The sequence below is a fragment of the Podarcis vaucheri genome (assembly GCF_965113315.1).
Source record: "Podarcis vaucheri genome assembly, chromosome: 2".
Taxonomy (NCBI): domain Eukaryota; kingdom Metazoa; phylum Chordata; class Lepidosauria; order Squamata; family Lacertidae; genus Podarcis; species Podarcis vaucheri.
Genome location: NC_138760.1, coordinates 62,780,354 through 62,806,731, shown reverse-complemented (window position 1 = coordinate 62,806,731; position 26,378 = coordinate 62,780,354). Strand labels below are relative to the sequence as shown.

General features: G+C 43.4%; 1 protein-coding gene and 1 long non-coding RNA gene across 3 annotated transcripts in view; both read right to left on the bottom strand.

Annotated features, from left to right (window-relative positions):
* Positions 1–20,077, bottom strand: part of JADE2 (jade family PHD finger 2) — a 149,460-nt gene extending 129,383 nt beyond the window's left edge. The window contains exons 1-2 of one of the 2 annotated variants that reach the window (XM_082211560.1): positions 19,932–20,077; positions 366–423 (exon numbers count right to left, since the gene is read on the bottom strand). In XM_082211560.1, the coding sequence (XP_082067686.1) occupies positions 366–423 (58 nt within the window). In that variant the 5' untranslated portion in view covers positions 19,932–20,077. Of the gene's footprint in view, positions 1–365; positions 424–16,692; positions 17,731–19,931 lie in introns of those variants that run through there. The other variant, XM_082211559.1, reaches the window with a different exon arrangement.
* Positions 20,078–21,032: 955 nt separating this feature from the next.
* LOC309525935 overlaps positions 21,033–26,378 on the bottom strand; it is a 51,122-nt gene continuing 45,776 nt past the window's right edge. Inside the window, exon 4 of the long non-coding RNA XR_014216586.1 lies at positions 21,033–21,937. This is a non-coding gene — a long non-coding RNA (uncharacterized lncRNA). The remainder of the gene's footprint in view (positions 21,938–26,378) is intronic.

Genomic DNA, 26,378 nt, shown 5'->3' with positions numbered 1-26,378 from the left:
CCAGTGTCCTTTGACTAAGCTGTTATGAGAGAAGATAGGTTGCAGTGTGCCGTCTATCAAGGGTTTTGTCTGAGTCAAAGTTTTATAATCAGTTTTATTTTATGGCTTCCTCTTGCGCACCGTTCACAGGAGGAGAAGGACACTTAGATCAGACAAAAGGCACCCCACTGCCAGATATGCAAGTGGATATTAACGTCTTGTAGCATATTTTGAAAAGCAATCCCCAAGTACAATTTATTGTTCAGGGACTACCCAGTAAAATGTAGCTTTCCCCGGCTGTCTGCAAAGTAATTATTCAAATGCTTTCCCTGCTGGAGGTGAATCGTTTAGTTATCTTGTTCAAAGCCTTGAATTAAAGGTCTTACTGTCAGTGGTGTCTGAGTTATCACTGCTGATCGAGTACTTTCGCCGTTTCTCTTCCATCTGTAACAAAAGAAAGTGAATATTACACTTACTGTTCAGGAAACTCATTATGGCACCAAATCACTGTTATCTCAGGATATCCACACATCGCATTAACCCAACCATACCAGTGAATACTTAGCCTAATGACAAGAGAATTACCAGGGGCTTAAAGAGTGAAAAAGAACATCACTGAACCACTGCAGTTTAAGGTGCAGTAACACTTTTCTTCTAAATCCCTCTGCCACTTGGGTGTATTTTATTTTTAATCATGCAGAATTTGTGGAAACCAAAACTTTCAAACCAATTCTACAATAAATACAAATTTAAGGAATGTCCATCACTGTGGCGTGGAGAACTCAAGGATACCATGCATCTAAATCTGGATCAAGGTCAGCACTTACTTATAGCCAATTGCCCAATGGAGCAAATGAGTTGATGAAAAGTTTGGGAGAACCCCTTTAGAAATCATCCATGGCCCATAGCAGCAACAGCATCGATCTTTGACTTAATATCAAATAAAAGGTGGAAATTATTTTGCTAAGGGGAGATGTAGTCTTGGACAAGCAATAGCCCCACGGTAATGGTTTGAAAATTGAACCACATGGTGGCTGGCTCCATTCAACAAGCCACTGAAATGTAAAATGCTTATCATGCGGATTTCACCAAGTCAATAACATTCACAAGGGTTTTCACCAAGATTTTAGGACTGGCATTCAGAAGGGTTTGAGGGAGAAGTTTCTGTTCCCAGAAATTTATGCTCCTGATTAAGTTTCCTGTATGAAATGGGTTAAAAGACTAGCCTCCTACTGAGATTCTGCAACTAGGTAAAAAAAAAAAAAGGTAAAGGAGCCCTGGATGGTTAAGTCCAGTCAAAGGCAACTATGGGAAGCGGCGGTCATCTTACTTCAGGCCAAAGGAGCCGGCATTTGTCCACAGACAGCTTTCCAGATCATGTGGCCGGCATGATTAAACAGCTTCTGGCGCAACAGAACACCGTGACAGAAGCCAGAGCATATGGAAACGCCATTTACCTTGAGGGGAGGGTGGCACTATTGATTAAAGGTGGCACCTTGGCACAATTCTCCTCAACCCATGACCTTTTATTACAGTGCCCAAACCAATGAACCACTGCCTGTTTAAACTAGAGGATCCACATCAGGATATGCCCCAGCACACTCCAGAAGCACAAGAAGCCACTCTGGAGGTTTATTTTTTGGCACAAACCCAATTTCATATTCAAACAGGAGAGAGAGAGGTGCACACCACAAGATCACAACCAAATCTCTAAGATGGAAGAAGCTAATCTTTATTTCAGTTCATTTATGTCCATACCGCAAGCCAACTGTCTTCCAATTATTCAAAGCCTCACTTGTGCTGCACATTATCACTACCACTCTTTCCGCTGGTACATACGAAGTGGGTGGATGTGCAAGTATCTCAATGGTCAGAGCTCACGGTAAGTGGCATTGTTTCTACATAACACGGAAAAAAGCCTATGCGTCCCTCTCACAGTATTTGCATGCAGGTGTGGAAGTTGTTTGCAAAAACAAATGATTCCCGAGAGGAAGAAGTATGCCAGATGCCATGTTACATACCAACCCATTGCATCTACATCAATTAACTCTCTGCTATGGTGCATAAGAGTGAATGCACATCTGTGCACAGGTCAGATGTGCGTGGAAATCAGATTGTACTCCATATAAACTTTAAGGCAGACATGGCCCAAGTTATTTCTAGGAACACTTATTCCTAGAACTCTTATGCTTTCCTTTTTTTTTTAAGAACAGTATCCTTGGTTAATTCAAAGCATTTTTCTTACTGTCCACTGAACCAAGTATATTGAGAGAAAAAGAATATTAAGGGCAGCAGAGATTCACACACCAATTGTACAGAAACCCTGCTGTGAACACACCATCACAGCTAACCGTGCTGGGTGTAACTACAGTGATACGCTATGCAACACAAATGGAGCAGTTCATCCTTACTACACCTACTCTCAATTCCTCCCTTATATATTGCTACCTAGAAACAGATGGCATTACATCTAGTCCGAATTGCACAAGTCATATATCACAAACCTTTCTAGGCCCATGGGGACATTAGGACTTTTGAGAAAGAGTCATGGGTACCATCCTCCGACCCCTTCACTCCCACCTTCCTGGATGGGGGCCCCTCCCACAGAGACATAGAAAGAGAAAGCGTGCACATGCACACATGCACATGCCTTACATTTCCAAGCAATGCCGGTAAACGTTGGATCCAGTAAAATTAATCTGAGCTCTTCCAATAAAACTCTTCCAACTTCCTGCATTAGCTCTATGTACTTCTCAAGAGAGGAAAAAGGTAAGCACCCTCAGCCTTTGCAGACGTGGGATGGACACCACAGAAAGGAGATGGCTTGTCCATGCCCAAACAAACATGCATACATTCTTTATACACAAAGCAGCAAACGTCACTTTGTCTAGGCCTTCCCGTTGCTTCACCTCCCCAGATGAGGGCATGGGTGGCAAATACCCAAGTCTGACAGATAGTTCCCATTTTCTGGCTCAGAGCCCAGCACCCCAAGCCCACAGATAAGGATTACATCAAAGCAAGCCCATTAACTTATATCAATGCAAGTGAGTATAAACATATATGAGCTCATTGCTGCAACAACTACCAATTAATTGTGGGATTATCTTGACTACTATCTTTCAGGACAGTTCACCTTTGGTTGAACACAAACAGGCAGAAGCAGCTCTGGCTACCTCTTTTCTCACGGCAAAGGGGGATTTAAAACCACCCACATAACCTCTGGGTCCTGATTTGGCAAACCCTAAGAACAAAGGCCTGCTTTTTTCTGCTGCTTCTGTGTATTTTCAGATTTTCCAAAATACGCCTGGTTTCATCATAACGAAAGCAGTATAAGCATATTTTAATCCCCAAGTACAACATTATCTCACAAGCCACCACCATAAGAAATCATAACATACAGGGCAGGGATTCTCTAAGGTACCAATGACTAGATACCATTCACCACCACCACCCTGTTTTTCTTCTTCTAGGAATGAGGAAGGAAAGAACAAAACTGTGGAAAATAGTTTTGTTTGTGGTTTAATCACAAGAGCTATTAGGAGAAAATTGCACTTGATGACAAGACCACAGGATGCTATTATCCTTTGGAAAAGATGACAATCCGCAAAGGAATTCCCATAAATACTAAATCATAAAATCCTAAGCACTGCCTTCATTTCCAGCACATGTGCAATGTTTTACCATGCCACTACGAAGGATAATAACAGCGAAGTAACATAAACATTTTTACTGACAACGCTGTGGTAAAGAATTGCCCTGTCAAAACATGATTAAAATTACTTCTTGACAATATGGCTATATCAATACTTTTCTCCAGTAATTCAGGGGGAACAGATGTTATTAAAGCAGCCTTGCACTTCAGGGCCATTAGATTTCAGGGAGAGAGAAAGATGCCACAGATGGATTTGAAGACAGTTTATGAAGCTGAAATTCCAACTGAGCATCTTCCTACTGGGGTTTTGCTGACCACGTCAGTTTAAAAAAATAAATACTTAACGGAACAGCTTCTACGCTTTGGAACTAAGAATGGGCAGAGAAAGATTCATTTGAGGACTTGATATTTGTCCCTCACAAGCTCTCCTGCAAAAAAGTATTTGTGGGGCAAATTAAATGCAAAAATATCCTGAAGGGTGCAAGACTCAGAGCTACAAAATTCTGCTAAGTTCCACTGAGACTTTTACTTCTTAATATTGTTGCCAGCTGTGGCAAAGTTATTTGTGCCAATTCATAGTCCCCTGCACCACTTCAATGGCACAGGATGCTGTGTGCCCAGTTCCTCAGCACTGAGTTGAAATGGAGAAACGCTTGTAGGTGTAGGACGTCCAAGAGCAGGCACTGCACTCCAGAGCCTAGGTCACTGAATCGGGAGTAAACAAGTTACCTGGCAGAGATCACCAGGCTTCTTCTAGGATACTTAAGCTGTCAGTTGTCAAATGATGCTAGTAAAGCCTGTCTCCTCCCCTTTTGCACCAAGCTGAGAGGCTAATGTTCTTTCATGCTGCTCCTATAACATGTGAAATTATGGTGAAGTCCTTCTAGATTAGCAAACAGTCACATTATAATAATCAGCATTTATTTTTAAAAAATACTTTTGTGCTTAAGGTGCACCACATGCATTCCTTCAGTATACAACACCCCTGTAAGGATGGCCAGCATTATTATCCTCATATAGCAAATGGGGTCTGGGGTTGAGTGCTCACGACTTGCCTAATGGCACTGAGTAAGTTTGCTGCAAAGATATAAAAATTCTAGAAGAGTGGCCATGCTAGCCTGCTGAAGCAAAAAAACAATAAAATATTGTGGCTCCTTAAACGCCAGCACATTTGTTAAAGTGAGATTTCGTAGGCAAGAGCCTGGTTCATCACATCTACTACCTAAGTTTGCCAAAGATGATTAAGCATCTAAGAATGTTTTTATAACCGTCCCAAGGTACTCCTCAAAATCTATGTGCAACAGAATGACAACTATGTTTGACCTTTTTACATTTCTTGAACAACTGAGCCACAGGCATTTATAAAGACCTGACATGCTGTGGGGGCCACTGGTCCTTGCACGGCACAGGTGCCACACACAGGGATGGTAAGGGGAGCCCCGGTGTTGGCAGTAATTTTACTTTATGTAGAAAGCAGACCACCAGTAAGCAAGCTAACGTTATTAGGTCTGGCAGATAACTGCAGGAATGCGGGTTGAGAACTTTATTCTTCCAAAAAGAAATTAAGGATGAATGTTCTTTCAAAGGTTTTCTTCAAAGAGCCTCCTAACAGCAAGCTGTATTGTGCTCTCCCCTTTTCCCTTGGAAGAAGAGCTGAGTCAATCCTGCCATGTTATATGCGGTTCCAGAGTCTCTAAATAACCACAACCTGCTGATGAGATTACTAGGTTACCCTATCCAGCCGGGGAAATGACATTCTATGCATTCCTTCCTCTGCTTTACGCATTAGCTGTGTCATTCTCTCAGGCGTAGAAAATTCTGACTTACAATGGCCTGCTCCCTCATTTTCTTTGAAAACTTTCACTTGTGGACATATGCATTTTCTTGCTGGATCATTCCAAGCCATCTAGTTCAGCACTCTGTTTTTGGTCTCAGCTAGCCAGATACTTATGAAGGCTCATAGCAAGTTACAGGAGGTGATAGTCATTTGTTTGGCCTGAACATGGAGAGCCCACTTAACTTTCATGGCTAAAAACCACTCATAAACTAATCCTCTATTTACATTATTTCTACACACACTTTTTTTTAAGGTTGATAACGTGCATAAACAAGTCATATATGCAAGCCAAGCAGCCTTGTCCCTCAGAAGTGTATCTCATGTTCTACAACTTTTCAGAAGGCACAACATTATTCTGTATGGCGTATATTGCAAGGATTTGGCAGAATTCTGGCATAAATTCTAAACCAGCACACCTCTGCATTAACTTTTCCTCACAGCTCAATCAGCCAGCCTACCCAGTGTAGGAATTAGCTTTGCAACAGCATTACAATCCACAAAGCCATTGCCTCAAAGTGATACACATATGCACGCGCTCTCTCTCTCACACACACACACACACACTTTAAATTGACAATGCTAACTGCAGGAGGCAACTTCTGAGACTTCCCCCTGTGGCAGGTCACTAAGAAGTTGAATAAAATGAGATGCTAATAAGATCTAAAGTACTTTTGCCTGGAAAGTCTCTCCCAGAGTGGCACTCTTTAACATGAAAGCGAGAATTATACAGCAACTCCAACATGTGAATGGAATCTCTATCTTTAATATCACTAATTTATTCAAATACCGTCTTGGGAGAGCAAATTGTAGAAAAGGAAAAAAAGTGTTTGGTCATCAGATAATCTGCCTTTGGGACGCCTTACTTAACAGTGTCCCATTTGGGGCTCAAATTTCCCCATCCCTAGTCATTTTTTATCCTATGGTGGTCAAGGGAAACGCACACACTGAATTCTGTGTTCTCTCAAGTTGTGGTACGGCTGAAAGAAACCACATTCCTGTTTGTTCTTCCTACATACCTGAATAAAAAAAAAAGAAAACAGCACCCCCGGTGGCATGTTAGGAATCTTCTTTCTGAATCCGTAATTCTTCTCTAGCAATCCATTTTCAGACACTTTTCTTTTTGTCAGCTAAAAACACACGGGACAGTTCACTGCCTTTTAGCTTTCATGGAAACTGCTTGGTAACTTCTAGAAAACACAGCTAACCTTTTTCCTTAAAAAATATCTTACTGATCCTTGGGTTTTCATTCTCTTCTTTGTATTTTCTTTGCTCTGTGCCATAAAACATTCCCCTCTACAGTTTGTGAATCAAAACTATGTAAGGCCTAGGTAACTCTAGGCTGCATCACTTGATTGAATACTACTCTATACCAAATAATAATAATAAAAGAATTTTTTTGGGGGGGGAGGCCAGAATGGCTAGAACTATTTGCAGTCATACAGCATTCACAACTGTATAAAACTTCACTTGCACTATAAAGTGATCCAAGACCCACATTTAGTACTTCAGTAAAAACTAGGCCTCACTCAAGGTTCAGACAAGAGGGCTCATGAATCTGAAAAGAATGAGTCGAAGCCAGGTGCTCTAAATTCCTCTTCTACAATAAAAAGCAAAGAAGTCATTCTCATGGTTCTCCAAGGCTATCAATCAAATTCAGATTTCTGGGGCTTTTGTGTATGAGAAGAGCCCACGATGTGTTCAAAATACTCTAAGCCCATCTTCAAGCCTAAAGCAAATGAGGTTTAAAGCTTTTTAGTCATGCCCCTCCACACCTGCTCCATCGACTAGTGTTTGACTAGCTTCAAGTTTCAAAGTGATGGAGCACTGCATGCGAGAGGTCCGATCCCTGTTACTTCCAGGTAGGGCTGGCAAAAGCTTTTGCTTGAAACCTGGGAGAGCCATAGGCAGCTAGTGTAGAAAATACTGAGCTAGGCAGAACCAGTGTGGTCTGACTGTGCTGCTTCCTAAGCTCCTAAGACTGGCTCAGAGCACATCTGAAAACTAAGCTCCTAGATCTCATTTTATCATCTTTCTGACCAAGCTGACATTTTTGTTTAGCTTGTGCTCTGCATTTTTCAAACTTGAGATGCGGCGAAATAATATAGCTAACTTTTCCATTCTATTAGTATTAGTATTACTACTACTGTACTACTACTACACCTTTTCCCCTAACAGAACTCAAGGCAGCTTACATATAAAATAAGAACCACTAGAAACATAGGGGGAGGGGGGAATCATACAAAAACAATTGAACATCGATAGAATTAAAACCATATACATATATAAAATCTATTTAAAACATATCAATAATTGCAATTTAAAAAGCACGGCACAACCCCTTTCATTAAAAGCAGTCAGTTCCCAAAAGCCTGCTGGAACAAGAAAGTCTTCACCTGCTGCAGCAAGACGAACAAAAAGGAGGCCAGTCTAGCTTCTCTAGGGAGGGAGCAGCTACCGAGAAGTCCTGTTCCTGCATCCCTACCAACTGTGCCTGAGAGGGTAGAGAAACTGAAAGAAGGGCAGGTTCCTATGAGGGAATATGGTCTTTCAGAGAGCTTGGACCTAAGCCCTGTAGGCCTTTATAATCATAATGCTGAACTGTGCCCAGAAACAGATCGGTAGCCAGTGGAAGTGTTGTAGCAATGTGCTTCCTATAACCAGCCCTGGTCAACAATTTGGCTATTTTGATTGGTTTTACCTGCACTGAACCAATGGGAACTCTTAACATTTCCCTCTGTGGCTAACAAAAGAGGGGCACATTATGAAAGAAGAGAAGAATTGACCTTCCAAAAAGAGCTTTAGTAATATAAAGTTTGGGATTCTTATGTACAGAGTTCAATACCATGGAACAGAAGGAGATACACAAGCCAATAAGCCAATAAAATATGGATAAAGTTCCCTCTATAGTATCTATATGGTTCAATAAATATTTTATTTAAATGGTTCAATAAATATTTTATTTAATGCATAGAACTGACTTGGCACTCATTATGTTTATGGTTTATGTTCTGTACTTGTTAGTATTAAGACGCTTAACCACACTTAGGATGTAATCCTAACCATGCTTTAAAACTACAGTCCTAATCTCATTAATCTGGGAGTAAACGCCATTGAACTCAATAGGATTTACTGCTGAGTAGACATGGTAGGGCTGCGCTCTTTGTTCCCTGTCCCTTCCACATATCTAAGTATCCTAGTTGGTTTTCTCTTGGATAATTTTTATTTTTAGCATTCTACTTATTCCAAGAAAAAGAAGTTTCCAAACTGATAAGAAGGCCCTCTACTGGAGGAAAGAACAAAGTTGAGAAGGGGAGTAGACTAACTAAACAGATCCAAAGAGAAACTCTTGCCTTTACACCATCAAGCACGGCACACACACTGGGTGATACCTTGCACCTCTACCATGGGAGAGATGTTTTCCTGGTGCATAACTGAAAAGCAAAGGTGACCCATCCCCCCTCCATGCTGTATGCACAAAATTTTGGTTTTGTGTCCAATAATTCAGTTTTTCTCTTTCTTTTAAAGAATCCTGTGAATTCTAGTTCTCATTTTTAAGTTACTTTCTAGTTTTCAATGAGAAATATGCCATAGAATCAGAAACACAGAATCAAACAAAAAAGCTTCAATTGTTTTTCAGTCCCTGTGTTTACATATCAATTATCTTCAATACTATACCCATTTTTTCCCCATTTGAGGCAAACAACTTCAGAATAACAATACAAGACGATAACTGCAGCATTCCCATTAGTTGTGTGTGGGGATCCTGTGGAAAGGATGTGTAAATTATTGCCTTCTCCAGCTTCAGATACAACCCCCCAGCATGACTAGGCGCTTCCCATCCCTGGCAGAAACGCTTTCACTAAAAAGTAATCCATTTCCCTTAAAACTACACAAAGTAGTAGTTATGCACATATCTGAATATGTAATGCACTACACGTTTTAACATCTAAAAATATGGCAGACCTGAATACCTAAGGAAGCAGCAACTAATAAAAGACCATGAAGGAAAAGTCCCATTATATTTAAAGCCCTGCACTTACCCTTGCTTTTGGATTATCTAGAAACTGAATGGGAGATTGGCCTGTGTGGAAAGTATGGACTGTGTGCCTCCTGTAAACATTTTCCACTTAATAGGTCCCGTTGAAAACGATGACTCCAATAATTGTAGTCATCTTTCTAAACAAAGAGAAAAGTTACTTCCTGCTTCTTCCTCTGCCAGCTCCAACATATGAAAAATCTAGATCCATTCAATCTAGCTTCACTCTTGGTTTTGACACTGAAAAAGCTTTGATCACCTACACAAGTGAAAGGACAGGGAGAGCGAGGCCCTTCTAATTTTCCTGTACTTCAGTGACCAACTCTGCTTAGTTTCCAAACAAACCAACTTCAAAACACTGGCTATGAAGTTGGCTTGTTTAATTATGTTGGATGCAGCTCATGTACATAGTGATAAACGACAGTTTAGGATCACAAGCTAACTTGGCCAGTGTTAAGGCTCAATAACGGACTAGGTCAGCAGAACCATCACTTTCATGACAACCCTTGTCACAAGTATGGCAAATCTGGAACTATACTTCATAATCTGATAACACTGACGGTCTTTACTTGGACTTTGTTTTAACCCATGTGCAACTGTATTCATCCTATGTGCCTATTTTATCGCTTTGTTTTTCATCTTTTAATTTTCTTCTGTTGCTATATTTGTTCTTTGCAAAATAATAATAATAATAATAATAATAATAATAATAATAATAATGGACCAGGCAAGAAGCAATACACTCGAAGCCAAATTGTGACAATACCCATTCTGGGCATGGTTACACCCACCTGAAGAATCAAGTTTGTATTTTGCGGGTGCCAATAGATCTAGTGTTGTCGCTGGAGGTCACATTATGCACCTCCTGCCATCAGCTTCAATCCCTGCTGGCCCAAATACAGTTATTCATGTTCCAGTAGTCTCTAAATTAAACTACTGCACTGCACAGGCAACTACTTTGCAAACTTCTCAGAAACTTTAGTTATTTCAAAATATAGTGACTACGCTGCTAACCGAGACTGGCTATAAGAAGATTGAGGGTTGCTTACAATCAAGCAGTGCCTAAGTTTTATTAAATGAATGAATGAATGAAGAAAACTGTAAGTTGCTTGTCCAGCTAACAGTGGCTGCCAGTCAGTTTCTGGGCACAAGTGGTGGTGCTGGCCTTTAAAGCTCTAAATGGCTGGGGACCTGGGTTTCTAAGGGGAATGAAGCTATAGTGCAGTGGTAAAGAATCTACTTTGCATGCAGAAAGTCCCTGGTTCAATCCCTGGCATCTCCAGAAACTCCTGTCTGAAACCCTGGAGAACGGCTGCCTATCAGTGTGGACAGAGCTGAGCTAGATGGACCATTGGCTTGACCCAGTTAATGGCAACTTTCTATGATCCTAAAGGGCTGCCTCCTTCCACATGAGCCTCCCCAACGGTTGGCATTTGTCACCTGAGGCTTTTCTTCAAGCCCCCTTCTTCTGAAGGTAGCAGGGTGGTAATTGGAGAGGGGGCCTTTTCAGCTGTGGTGCCCCCACATTTGGAACGCCCTTCCCAGGGCGGCTCACCTAGCCCGATTCCAGTGCCAAGAGAAGACATTTTTATATGCCCAGGTCTTCTAGGATGTCAGCTAGATGATTTTAACCTGGTGATTTTAACTGTTCTCTGCTGGTTTTGGATATTCTGCATTTTTGTGCTCTGCTGTATTACTTTACATAGCTTTAATCATCAACAGCTATATCAGCGCTGGATTTGTTCTATTATCTTGCAAGCTGTTGTGCGAGTTTGCTGTCTGAAGACAGCATGTAAACATTTTATTTATTTATTTAGCAGAGCATCAGTATAAAAATGCCGCTTTGAAAGCATTGTTTGGCCATATTCAGAGGTCACCGAACACCACATATTTTCTCTCTCTCCTGCCCCATGACTCATGCAGCTTCCATCTGAAATTGCTTGGTCTCTGGTATCCGAAAAGCAGCTGGTAGATGGATCCAGTGAAACTACTCTACATTTTTGTCTCTGCAATCACCCAGCAAAAAGCTACCAAAGAGTTGCATTCAGACACTTCAAGATGCAACAAGGGCTCAATTACTCTGATTGAGGGGTTAAACTAGCACTGTGTGCTTTGATCAACACATACTTCTTAGGGTTGGGAATTTTTGATTTTGCTTTAGCCATGCTCACTATCTTGGTTCCTGGAGCAACTTCTAAGCTCATTTAAATTTAAAACAAAACTCTCTTGTGTTCACTTTGTCTGCTTTGCATTTTTCCATATCTAGGAGGATTATTTTTTTATCACACATATTTATGATCCTACTTTCCCTTTCTGACTCTCTTTATTCTGCTAACCCTTTGGTTATCCAAAGACATATCCAGACAAACGAGCAACAGAGACAGACAAGAGTGGCTGGGGAAACCCAGTCAGATGGGCGGGGTATAAATAATAAGTTATTGCTATATTATTATTAAATTAATGACAGCAGATGTTAATCTAGATACAGGGAGGAGAGATGGGCATCACCAACATAGTAATGTCTAAGCATAACAATAATAAAATACAATTAAGCATAGCCCACTCTAAACAGAATTATTGAAAGATGGTGGGTAGCCAAATACAGAATATGCATGTTCCAGGCCCTGATTTTGGAATCCTACAATAACTGGCAAATATGCACCTTGAAAATGATTTGGCAACCAACTTTCAAAGCCAGCTGCTGGCTGCACTAGCAAAGGGAGAAAATGACTTCTACCGTCTACAGCTTTTAACTGAAAGCTATCTATCCCAGTGAAGTCATAGTGCTTAATGTGTGAGACTAGGACCTGGGAGACCAGTATTCAAATCTCCACTTGGCCATGAAACTCACTGGATGACCTTGGACTAGTCTCAGTTTAACCTAACTCACAGGGTTATTGAAGATTAAAGAGAGGTGAGAACCAGCTATGCCACCTTGAACTCCTTTGAAAAAAGGTGGCATATAAATGGAATGAATAAATAAAATGATAAATAAACTCAAGAGTAGTAACCCTAGCAGCAAATTTATCTTCTCCACAGTTATCTGTGCACTGTTGTCCCAAACTATTCAACATCTTCCCCAAATCAGAAGCAGCTCCAACGTATGTATCTGACAACTGGCAACTTAAGTCATACTTCAGTCTTCTGTTCCCACAACTTCTCACCTCCCATTTTCTGTTATTTATAGAACAGGAATACTGTTATTTATAGAACAAGATCAGAAGGTTAATGAAAAATGTGTGTTAGTGCCAGAGGAGTAACCAGGGCTCCATTCACACAGCCAGATTTCACAGGTTACAACTTTCATTACTCATTTTTAACTTCATACAAACAAGGTTAAGGCAGGGTAAACATAGTCAGGCCTTAAGATTCTTGGAAACAGAACAGAAGTTAATGTGACTTTAAGATACCTATTTGGACTAGCATGACAGAAGTCCAAAGAAGCCAAGGTTTCAATATTTTCAATAATTATATAAACAAGGCACTTTCAGCAGGGACAGCTTTTCTCAATTCTGCATGATAAAAGCTTTTCCTGACAGAACTCCCTCTTTTACCTAACATTAAAAGTTCTGTCCTCCTCAACATCTGACCATGTTAATGCAGGCAACTATAGTTATTCCAATTATATCCTCAGTGGCAACAACCTTAGGGAAATTTTGAGTAAAGCCAGCCTCCATAAGCACGGAATATGTTTACCTTCCTGCCCTGTTTCAGCAGCTTGGCTGTCAAAACCCAAGCTGAATTTTCCTACAGCAAACTTGACCTTTATACAAACTATTTTTCATTCAGTCTCAAATATGCTTCAACTTCAGGGGCCAGCAAATGTTTAAAGGTCAAGTATAGTTCTTAAAGGCCAATATTGCTTAACCCCAGTGAGAAGATGAGGGAAGTGAACTGCTGCCCTATCAGGAGCCAAAGACTCATTTGCAAAGGTCTTTCTGATATTGTTTTGCATGTAGATTTACCAAATTAGTGCACTGCGTTTAATGACAGTTGGAGGAATAATCAATTGCCTGTTTGCAAACAGCTGCTGCTGCTGTGCATAAGGTTCACGGCACCTAGGGATCTATACAGCTGCATCTGAAATTCAGTTGCTTTTTACAATGATCAGGTGCATTTTCATCTTCCTCAACTTAAAACTACAAATGCAATTTCTAAGAGGGGTGCTGACAGATTCCCTAGCATCTGAAAAGGCAATTAGGATATTATATTCAATTTAGGTCTAAAATTAAAATGCTGTTAGCCGCACGATCAAAGACGGGCATTTGATTTGTAAGAAAAATGTGCTCAAAGTTTCAAGGGTGGAGGGCAAAGAGATTAATTTATATCCCAGAGTGACAGCTGGGAGGCCCCAACAATTTGCAAAGCTACTTGAAGAAATCAACCTTCTGGAGATTATGTTTTTTCTTTATGCAAACATAAGCAAGGAGAGATTAAAATGTTTGCTTCTATGAACTCAATTCCACAGAAGATGAAGGAGAGTAAGCAAGACAAAATGAGAAATGAGAGGGACACGTGGAAAAAGCAAGGACCATCAAGCATCATTTACTGAGGAATGAAGAGTAACAGAGGAGTAACAGAGGAAGCTGACTGAGGGAGAAACAGGCAAAGAGAAACTGACTATCTTTGAGATGCTTTGAGGGAGATTAACCAACAGTTAACACAGTTAAATGCCAACCTGCATTTCTGTTTACTTCTAAGTTTCTGGACAATTAACCCAGAATCTACCAAGAAGTCCTCATGATTTACGGTACTTCCAGGTGTTCACAGTCCCACCAAAGGAAGGAGACATCCACATATCAACAAGTAGCAGACAAAAAGGATGAGGATTGCAATTAAGAACAGGAATACAGAGTGAGCATGATCATGTTGCTGTGGGGCTTACTGAAGCTATAGAGAAGATCGGCACCTGGGCATCTTTGAGGGCTGCTAATACTATTAAGGGCTACAGGAGAAGCAAAGTTATACAAAAGAGACATAGTCCCAGTGTGCCAGCAATGGAAAAGTATCAAAAGAAGGTATGACTGTCTCAGTGGCACAGGAAAATAGCAAGGGGTGTGTGTGACAGAATAGCTGACAACATAACAGAAGGGTAAGGAGATTCCATTGAAGCATGGGTAACAGCAAAGTGCAGAATGCGTCAAAGAATGTTAAAGAGTCAAGAGAACAATCTTGGGTAAGAGTAGGAAGCTCAGGCACTGCTACAAAAATCACATGTACAAGGAAGTCAAGCCCTAAGAGTTTGGAAAAGGAGCAGAGAACAAATGGGAGATGGGATGGGGTAGGCAAGCTGTATGGGAAAGTTTTTTTGTTTTAAAAAAGATTAACACTCATTTTAAAGAAGTGTTGAATTTGGCCTAATCTAATCCCTTGGGAAACACAAGAATGAAGGATTGGGAGGGACTGGGTGAGCTATGTGTTTATTTTAATTCCACGTTGATTCTGAGCATCTTCCGACACCCAAATTAGCCTAAAGATTCCCAGCCATTTGTTTGCTTTCTCCTTCACCAGTATTCAACCTCCCACCATGATAAAAGCTCAGGAGGCTGAAGGCTAGAGGTAGTTCACATAGTGCCCTACAGACATTGCTGAACTACAATTCCCATCATCCCTGACCTGCCAATTGTGCTGGCCTGGACTGGTGGGAGCTGGAGTCCAACTCCACCTGCGGGGCCACAGGCACCTCACCCCTGCTGAAGGGTATCTCCCCCTATTCAGAATGCCTGCCCTCAGCCTGGAAAAGATGACTGACCAAGCCCGGGAAAGACAGAAAGGTGTTCAGCACTTGGGGGGGGGGAGAGTATAAGCAGCACCTGTAGCAGAGAAGAATGTTTGAGTGAAGAAAGATCTGCAGGGGTTAAGCTGACAGAGGACTCAGCCCTAGAGACCAAACAACCATAATGGAAGAAAAGGCCTTTTGGTTTAACCGTGAGGGAGGCAGCATCTGTCCTCAGGGTCATGTAAACCACAACCAGCCCACACACTTCTGGGACGAGGGGTGGGCTTCCAGGGCAGAACCTGCGCCTTGCAGGTCTCTGTCCCTCTGACTTCATATACAGTAAATGCACTGTATAGAAAGCAGCCGCAAGCGGGGCATCGGGTGTCCGCACGAGGGGTGGGGGCAGCAGGGCAGGAAAAGAGGATGCGCCGCCCTCAGGAGGAATGCCCAGCCCAGCCCAGGCAAAGTGCAAAGCCTGCAAGGAAGTGCAGGGAGGGCGGCAGGGGGAGGGAGGGAGGGATTCAGTGGCAGAGATGGAGGAAGAGATGAAACGCCCCCGGAGGAGCCCGTTGGGAGCCGGGAGAGTTTGAGAAGGTAAACAACAGCCACGCCCCCTACAGTCCTTCTCCCCACCGCGCAGCTCCGTCGCAGCCGTTGCCTGTACATTTCCACTCCCAAATCTCTCCATGCCCCCCAGCGGCGCGACTCTCGCCCTGCCCCCTCCCAGCCCGGGCAACCGCCCACCGCCGTCGCTGGGCTGTGCAGCCCGACTGCAAAAGCCACCGGCACCCCGGAAAAGCCTGCGCCCTTCCAAGCCCACCCGGGCTCGCCCACCCTCGCCAAGGAAAGGCGCCTCTTCTCCTCGTCTGCCTGCCTCCTGGGCGCATTGTTTGTGTCTGTTGCAGGAGCTGGCAGGGACCCCACAACCCTAGCACGTGAGAGGAGCGGATCATGTGGGTGCAGCTTCAAGACATGCAAAGGCTCCAAAACGTGCTGCGTATCAACAAAAATGAAACTCGTGTCTCTGCTAATTGCCGCGCGAACCTCTTTTTACTCGCGGATACAGGGCTCAACACACACACCCGCCGCGCACTTTTCGCCCGCCACCCTTTTTTGCCCCTCGAGCGCCTTCTTCCCCCTCAATAAAACGTGTTTAACTCCCCTCTCCCGGCCACCCTCTTGCTTCGAGACCTTTTGGGGTTAGCTCTGCCGCAGTCATTAATTCGAGGAAACGTTTCCTGAGGCTTCTGATCCTTTAAAAAGTTGTTGTTTACATTCCTGCCGCCTCCCTTTTAAAACATGACTGACCAACATGCGCAATCCATGTCTAAAAACGCTACACACTCTTCCACCCCCCATCCTCCTTTGCAGGCAGCACAGTCAGGGAGCAGTAAAAGAAATACAGGGGGGGGGGAATCGAGAGAAGCTGCAAAAAAATAAAAAATGGAGCAATTCTCCACCCTTTTTACCTTGCCTGGGAAAGAGCGTCCTCCAAGAGTTGAGACTGTCCCTCGGGTTACCAGAGAGGTGTGGGGAGAGATGCTCCAAAAACGTAACCGCTCATGGAATCTCCCTTTGCAAAGACTAATCCGGCACCATTGCGCAGGGGGCAAACCATCCCCCTTGTAGGATCCGAAGATGATGCCCTTCTTTTAGGAGTAGATACAAAGTAACTCCATGGATGCAAAATTAAAAACAAAAACAACAAAAAAATCAATTCCAAAGAATTGCTTCCAGCTGAGATGGCCGCTCTGTGCAAAATCCAGCGAGCCCTGCGTGTTCCTATTTCTTTTTTAAATCCAGACTTCTTTTCGGATCTCTTTGCAATTGCCCGAAATCCTGCGACTGCCCTTTTTCTTCTTTTCTCTTCCGACCCCCCTTTTCCCCTGCTGGCGAAGAAGGGACTTCTTCAAAGGAGTAGTATATAAATTAGGGTGATGCTGGCGGTTTCACCCCACCTTCTTCCTCCCCCCCCACGCCCCCTCGCACCCCCTTCCCTCAATTTCTTATTTTCTTGTTTGTTGTTCCTCCCTGACGAGCAGCAGGTCCAGGTGCAGCGGCGGCGGCGGCGGCAGTAGCAAACGTGGGTCCCATCCCTGATTGTGTTCGGCATGTGTTGCCTCCCACCCCAACGCACTGCTCACCCACCACCCCTCCCTCGCCTTCACCTCCCTCCGATGCGCTGAGTCCCCATCTCTTTTCTCTTGTGCCCTGGGCAGCTGGAAAGAGGTCGGGTTGCATACACGGGCTCGCTCTCCGTTTCTCCCTCTCTCCTTCTCTCCCTCTCTCCCTACAAGCCTGATCAGGTCACTTTCGCAATGATCTTCAGCCTCGCGCGCGCACACAACGGCGGCAGCAGTGCACACACAGATCACAGAGCTGCAACACTTTCTTTGCTTCCTCCCCTTCTCATATATACACACTCCCCCTCTTTTTTCCTCTCTCTCTCTCTCTCTCTCTGCGCCCCCCCCGTACCGCGCCGCTTTCACCTCCCCGGAGCTATGCACAGGCGTACACACTAGCCTGCTGCTGCAACCTTACAAAAAATAAGCTTATACTTAACAAAATCTTTTGGCGCCATATTAATGACGTACTTCAAATTTGCCATTTCTTCCTGCGTCAAAAAGACGTTTCTTGCAAATAACAGATGAGGTGCAAGGCGGGCGGCGAGGGATATTAAGGGGAAAGGAACACCGAGCAAGAAACCTCTTCCGCGGGAAGGAGGAAAGAGACCCTCGCAGCGAAAACCGCGCGTGGGGACTGGGGGGGGGGGGAGTTCGCATTCGCTAGGAGGGCACGGGAGGTGAGGGAGTGAAGCAAGCCGGCGGGGGAGGCTGCAAATCGAGATCGGAACAGAATCGTTTCCCCGCGGGTCACAAAAGTTACGCGGCCACCTCTGTGCTGAAATACTACCACTCTGGAGAGAGACCGGCATGGGGGGGGGTCGCTTTTAATTCAAATAGTTATCCAGATCACTTACAGCCGGGAGCATGCTGACGTTAAGCACTTGCTCCTTTTCAGCAACCGTGCCAAAGGGGGGGGGGAGATTGAAAGCAGGAGTTGAACGGCAGGATTCGACAGCCCCCCCACACACAGAGAGAGATGGGGGGCGCTTAACATTTTTGCCCCATTGAGCCTGTTTGTTCGGTCCCTCCAAATGCCCTCTTTTACTACCGAAAGGTTTCCACAGGGCAAAGAGGAAAAAGAACTTTGCCCAGTTTGCACAGGAAGAAGAGGAGCCGGTCCGCCCTCCTGTAGTTCTCGACTTGACCTTGTGATGCACAAACAATGCACTTCAGTCCCTTGCTGGAAGGGTGTTTGTTGCTGTTGCTCTTGCCTGTCTGTTTTCTGTGGTGGCGGCAGCAGCAGCAGCAGCCGCTGAGAAGAGCTCCAACATCCAGCTGGCCACACCCACCGCTGCCTGCTTGAGGCAGGCACCTACTTCTCGTAAAATAACAGTTATTTCACGCAGGGGAGGCCTTCTGCCTGATCAACTGTCCCCCACTCAAGGCAGCAGCCTCCCCCAAGTGCCTCCTTAACCATCGCACACCACCACCACTTGTTAATGATGCTTTGCCTTTCTAGAGTGGTTCCCACTTAACTGAGAACCTTGTGCATTTTCAAAAGTAGAACTTTCCTCAGGAGCTGCTGCTCAAAGCTCTGGGTTCAAGATGTAGGCTTGCTAAGGGATTTTACAGTGGTACATGTGCAAGTGTTAATTCAGATGTATGAAAACAAAATTTACCTCCCAACATAGGGTTTCTTATTGAGATGATAGCTACATTCTCCCAACACCGAACATTGCAGTATTGTGGTTAGGGGAAACGTAAAGTGCTATGCTGTTGCAATTCAGGCAGCCTCTCTCCAAGATATCAGACAGCGCTACCTGGAGATGCCAGGGATGGAACCTGGGACCTTCTGCAAGCAAGCAGATGCCCTATCACTGAGCTACCCCCCTTGTCCTAAAATATGAAGGTATTTATTTATTTACCTCATATATTGGAACTATACATTCTAGGGGTTCCATATGTCCCGGATTTCCCGGACATAGCTGGAATCCAGCTGTCTCTAGCAGTGTTCAGGTGGAATTTGGGCTAATAAGAATAATAATAATACTATTTATTTCCCACCCATCTGGCTGGATTTCCCCAGCCACTCTGGATGGCTTACAACATATATAAACACACAACCAAACATTAAAAAACAAAATATCCTAGTATACAAGCAACATAGTAAAAGGTAAAGGGACCCCTGACCATTAGGTCCAGTTGTGACCGACTCTGGGGTTGCAGCGCTCATCTCGCTTTATTGGCCAAGGGAGCCGGGGTACAGCTTCTGGGTCTTGTAGCCAGCATGACTAAGCCGCTTCTGGCGAACCAAAGCAGTGCACGGAAACCTTCACCTTCCTGTTGGAGCGGTACCTATTTATCTACTTGCTCTTTGACGTGCTTTCGAACTGCTAGGTTGGCAAGCAACATAGAAAACCAATAAATCAATAGAAAACAACAACAACAAACAGTTTACAGTTGTACCAAAATTAAAATAATTGCCAACCCCAACTAAACATTTAACCAACACCAACCTGACAAAAACAAAACAGAGGAACCAAAATTAGAACCGTTTAAAACATTTAAAAACATTTCAGCCAGTTGCCCCAAACCAAGAGTTGTTCCACCAATGTCCCAGTGGCCTCCCAGGAGCCTTTTACCTGTTCAGGGTGAGTCGGCCTCACGCCCTAGGCCAGGTGGAAATGGGCCTTGCAGCAGGGAGCAGGTCTTCCTTCCAGCACTCACAGCAGCAGCAAATGTCCAGGAAAATCCAGACGTATGGAAGCCCATGTCACAGTGCTGTTTTTGCCTATTTAAAAAAAAAAAAGCTCAAGAACTGCATAATTTTGCCAAAATAAGGTCAGCAGCTTTGCAAAAAAAAAGCTCAACTTTTCTGTCCGGATGTTCACTGTTTGAACCCCAATAGAACCCCAATACATTCAAACTATCTGGGGATGCCTCAGAGCCACTGCAAGATTCAGGGGAGTTGCCATTTTAGGAAAACCATTCATGTGTTTCCCAGTGAAGATTTAAAATAAATAAATCCCAGAGTTACCACACATCCCTCAGCAATTATATTAAGAAAAGTGATCATTAGGGTATATTCCACAGGGAACAAATGGAACTTAGCCAAATGAATGAGGCCTTCATAGTAGCATTCAAACTATGTGCTTAGTTTTAACTGTGGTAATATTACCACTTGTCTTTGAAAACACAAAAGAGGATACTCTGCCCAAGAAATGCACCAGGGTCTAAAAGTTTATAATAATATTACCACAGAGTTAAAACTAAGTGATAATATTACCACAAAGCCTAAGTCGCTACAGATCACTGTGTTGCATTCATTAAACCATGCTGCCTCTGATTTATTGATGACTAACTTTCTAGCATAGGGACGCGGGTGGCGCTGTGGGTAAAAGCCTCAGCGCCTAGGGCTTGCCGATCGAAAGGTCGGCGGTTCGAATCCCCGCGGCGGGGTGCGCTCCCGCTGCTCGGTCCCAGCGCCTGCCAACCTAGCAGTTCGAAAGCACCCCCGGGTGCAAGTAGATAAATAGGTACCGCTTACCAGCGGGAAGGTAAACGGCGTTCCGTGTGCTGCGCTGGCTCGCCAGATGCAGCTTTGTCACGCTGGCCACGTGACCCGGAAGTGTCTCCGGACAGCGCTGGCCCCCGGCCTCTTGAGTGAGATGGGCGCACAAACCCCAGAGTCTGTCAAGACTGGCCCGTTCGGGCAGGGGTACCTTTACCTTTACCTTTAACTTTCTAGCATATGTACATTAGAAGTGCGATAGTGATATAAATTGCTGGTGTATTTTAGAACCAATGAAGCCACCGGGATGCCTCATACACAAGTTTCTAGGTAGATAGTTTGGCAGACAAATGGGCCAGTTTATCACCTTGTTCCCACATTTGTGATTAGCCCCTTCTGATCTGCCCAGCTACAGAACCACATCCCATGGAACATATCACCTTGTTTTTGGCCCTTGGAACACACATGTCCTGTGCCAGAGAAAGGGAATAATTAATGTAATACAATTAACATTCATCATATGCTAGATATTTTGGAGGGATCCAGTGGAGTTTTCAAGCCCTAATCATAAGCATGGTTTGCCTTCTGTCTGGCATATGGAACAAAATATCAAAGTGTACTGAATTGGCATGATCATCAGCAGGTCATGACAGGGTGAAGAACTGGATGGGCAGGATGGTTTGGCTGCGGCACATATGCTTTGCATACTCCAGTATGCAACTGAATACATCAACAGCAGAATCACAGTCTCCATTTTGCTCTATCTCTCACACTTGTTTGAACTAACTGGAGTTGTTTTTACTAAGGCCAAAGATTTTATCAATAGTAGATTGTCTTCTACTACTCGTGGCTTTTTAGCAATCATGAGCAGCATTCCCCTCTCACCCCACCAGCCCATTTCCACCAGCTTCCCTTTCAGAAATACAAACCCTCTTCAGGTGTCCTGCGTTTGTAAAATAGTAAGACCAGTGGCCATGCTGGCTGGGGCTGATGGGAACTGTAATACAACAACATCTGGAGAACCGCAGGTTCCCCATCTCTGATCTACATGATGCAGCGACACCGTTGAGAAGGAGGTCTTCATCTGGTCAGTTTCAGTGACCACGTGGGAACTCCATGTATTGTTCCTTCAGCTTCCTAGGAGACATAAAGACACGCTGGTGTGTTGAATAATTAGACATTCTAGAAAATAATTATTGGATTAATAAATAAGAAACACAGCTTATATAATACTTAAAGTGGGGCAGGAAATACAGAGTTCAGCAAGCGTTTGCTCACTGCAGAAATGAATATAATAATAAATGTAGTAAGGTAAAGGTAAAGGGACCCCTGACCATTAGGTGCAGTCATGACCGACTCTGGGGTTGCGGCACTCATCTCACTTTATTGGCTGAGGGAGCCGGCGTACAGCTTCCAGGTCATGTGGCCAGCATGGCTAAGCCGCTTCTGGTGAACCAGAGCAGCGCACAGAAACGCCGTTTACCTTCCCGCCGGAGCAGTACCTACCGTATTTTTCGCTCTATAACACGCACCTGACCATAACACGCACATAGTTTTTAGAGGAGGAAAACAAGAAAAAAAAATTATGAATGAAACAGTGGATGTATCATTTTTGTGCTTCATGCTGCGTTTGAGCAAACACAGCAACCGAAAACAGGAGAGGGTGGGCAGTAAGACCCTGAGGCAGAATGCAGTAAAGCATCAGCCTCCTCTCTGCAGCCTTCCCTCCTCTGATTTTTGTCCCTGCACTCGGACCAGTCGGCTCCAGGGACCACACATTCGCTCAATAACACGCACAGACATTTCCCCTTACTTTTTAGGAGAAAAAATGTGAGTGTTATAGAGAGAAAAATACGGTATTTATCTACTTGCACTTTGACGTGCTTTCGAACTGCTAGGTTGGCAGGAGCAGGGGCCAAGCAATGGGAGTTCACTGCATAATATTATCTCTTCTGAAGCAGGGGTGTCAAATTCAAACATAAATTCAATATACTAAATGCTCATATACTTTTTTTTTAAAAAGCCCTTACCTTTTTTTATATAGGATTAGGCCAACTATCCTTGAACAATTTACAGAATTGAGATAATAGTGAAAATATTATATACACACATAACACTTTGTTCCGTTCTGATAAATTCCATGCTTTGATTCGTTCCAGTGCATCCCATTTTACTCCACTTCTCTTTCCTTTGTTTGCCACACATCCCATAACAAATGTGGAGAGTGGACAAATCAAATGTGCTATTCTATTTACCCTTCCCTCGTGAACTGAACCTCCCCCCAAATCCTGCCATGTCCATATACTTTCTTTGAGATAAATGGAAAAGCAATAACCCAAACAAAAACCATGTTGCTAAATTGGGGTGGGGATGGAGTAGAGTGAAAATCTGGTGTGGTCTCCTGTAGCAGCAGCCACTGCTGAATCTGACCCCTTGCCCCACTAAGAACAACCACATCCTAACCCTAAAGATGGTTCAATAATGTGAATGGTATATGGTAGCGGTGCTGTGCTGTGCTGTGCTGTGCTGTGCAGACTTTACTGGGAACCCCAAAAGGAATTCTCTCTACTGAAAGGGCAGAATGATGCACTTAACAGTTTAATACGTAAGAAATTTAATCTCTGGAGATGATGTCTGCTTTATTTCCCCCCCCCCCATCTTTATTCACTAAGACCATACTCCCACTTGCATTTGCTTATCTGGAAGGAAAAAGGGAAATAGCCTTTGCATGATGAAAACACAAGTGGAATTACCAGATGTTTTGTAACAAAGAGTTTATCTTTTATTGGGTTTTATATGGTCTTAAATCAGTAACTAAAGAGGGCTCTCTACAAGAACTGCAAGATTCTTACTTACTTTTCCCATAAATATTCTGCAGACTGAGACTGCTGAAGGCATGAACAGGTGCTGCTCACACTTTTACTTCTTTGCATTTAATCATAATTGCACCCCCATTTTTTATTTCTGCAAATTAATACAACAGTATTGAATCAGCATACATAAAAAACATAAATTACCTTGCAATAATTGCTTGCAACAAACCCTGTTAGCTGGATGTAAGAGCCACTAAATACTTCAAAGCAGAGAAATTTTGGGAGACAGAAAACTAAATAAAAGCTACACCAGCTTTCATAGCAAGGCAGCTCCAAACACTCAAATAACACCTGTGTAACTTACTACCACATATGTTAATTAAGCTGTGTATACATTCTGATCATAGTTTTATTGTAAGGACAGAAGCAGCCACAAAAATCAGGAAGGGAGGTAATGTTATACAGGGAAAGGATTTGAAAGAAGAGTGAGGTGACTGAGGATGTGAGGACTATGTGGGGTTCTTGTCAGGAACTGATGGAGTAGAAGAGTATATTCCACATTTGCTTGTGGGTGGCATGGATCTTCTTAAAGGTAAAGGTAAAGGGACCCCTGACCGTTAGGTCCAGTCGCGAACGACTCTAGGGTTGTGGTGCTCATCTCACTTTATTGGCCGAGGGAGCTGACGTTTGTTCGCAGACAGCTTCTGGGTCATGTGGCCAGCATGACTAAGCCGCTTCTGGCGAACCAGAGCAGCGCACGGAAACACCGTTTACCTTCCCACTGGAGCGGTACCTATTTATCTACTTGCACTTTGACGTGCTTTCAAACTGCTAGGTGGGCAGGAGCTGGGACCGAACAACAGGAGCTCACCCCACTGCAGGGATTCGAACCGCCGATCTTCTGATCGGCAAGCCCTAGGCTCTGTGGTTTAGAGCACAGCACCACCCGCGTCCATGGATCTTCTTAGAAGCCCTTAATAAGGACATGAAGGTCCTATGACTGCCCACTTAGGGCTTTCCTGTTACTTCCTACCAGGATCCTTCTATATCTCAGTATTATCAATGCTTGTTTCACTTACATTTGCTGCACCTCCTGGGCTCCTATTTCTTCCTGCAAACAACTTCTAATCCCTTACAACTTTGCACTCTCAAAACCTTCACTCAGTTGTCAAACTTGGATTTCAGATCCTGAGCTTTGCCTGCCACCTTTGTGCTTGTTTGCCTTGTGCAGCCTCTGGTTCAGAATAAACTCACCCATCAGGTCTTGATCCTGCCAAGAGTGCTGCCTAAAATGCAGTGCTGCCTGGTTAAGAGTTTAATTTTAGTTAATGAACAGCTACATGAAAGGCAAAAATTGGTTTCTCCCAACACAGGCCACACTTCCACACAACAATTTAATTGTGGTTTTGATGCTGTTCATGCATGCATGTATTTCTACAGCATTCTCATAAAAATCCCATTCCATATTCACCACCCCATCTTCATTTAATCTACTGTGTTCTTAAGGTGTTTTTTACTGTGTGTGTTTTTTGCGGAAATGGTAAATCCAGATTAAATTGAGAAATAACATAGGACAGCATTTTTATGAAGAAGATATGTGGAAGTTGTGCAAAAATTTGCAGCCACAATAAAGTTGCATTTCTTTCATCTACCCGCCTGTTGTAAAGCTTCCTCTATTACAAACACAGAATTTCTGCCCATTAAAAGGTGACAACCCCAATGCTAACAAACAAGAAAAAGTAATTAACAGACACAATGGTAGTAGAAGAAAAGGCACCTTACAGTTTCATATGTATATATAAAAGAAAATGCAAATGCTTGTCACAAGCCGCAAATAAATGTTTTGTGTTGTTATTGTTTTATCCAACACCATTCTCTGAATCTCTACAAGTCATCACTACAAGATTTACTTATTAAAAGAACTTCCTGCTGGAATATACTGTAATATTTTGCTCCTTGTCCTTCCTTCCAGATGTTACTCATAGCCCCTTTCCCCACTTAGACCCCAAACAGGCTTTTGTTGAGACAAACATCTTAGAAGAATGAGGGGATTCTTCTTTTTTTACTACCACCTAACCAAAAAATGGGGAGTGGGAGCTGGAGCAGTACCAAAGTTTGTCAAAATTAAACTACAGAATAGTTCATAGCACAGGCCAATAGTGCTTCCATTATTCAACAGTCATTCAAACAGCCCTTTTACAAGAATTAATGTTCCCAACCACAATTTATCCAAAAGTTCAAGATCCCTTATATTTTGCACCGCTTCAACATAACCCCTTAAAATGTCAAACGTTTAATGTGCAGGCTTTCTTTTTAAACGTTTGTTCCTACACTAACTACATAAGAGGGCATTCCAGAGGCCTGCATATTTACATGAAGCTAAGGAAAGGGAAGGGGGGGTGGAGAATGCTGTTTTTTAAATAAATAAGGAGACACCTTCTCTAATGTATTAGGGGCCTATTGGCCAATATAAATGAATAAATAATAGCAATGATATAATTGGGGACAACTTAAATACTGCAAACCAGGTATGAGGAACCTGTGCAACCTTTGGATGTTGTTCGGATGTTTAGGGAAGTTTTTAATGTTTGGTGTTTTTAATGTTCTGTTGGGAGCCGCCCAGAGTGTCTGGCGAAACCCAGCCACATGGGTGGGATATAAATTATTATCATCATCATCATTATTGTAACTCCCATCATCCCTGACTGTTGGCCTGGTGGCTGGTCTGAGGGGACTTGGAGTCCAACCACATCTGGAGGGCCACA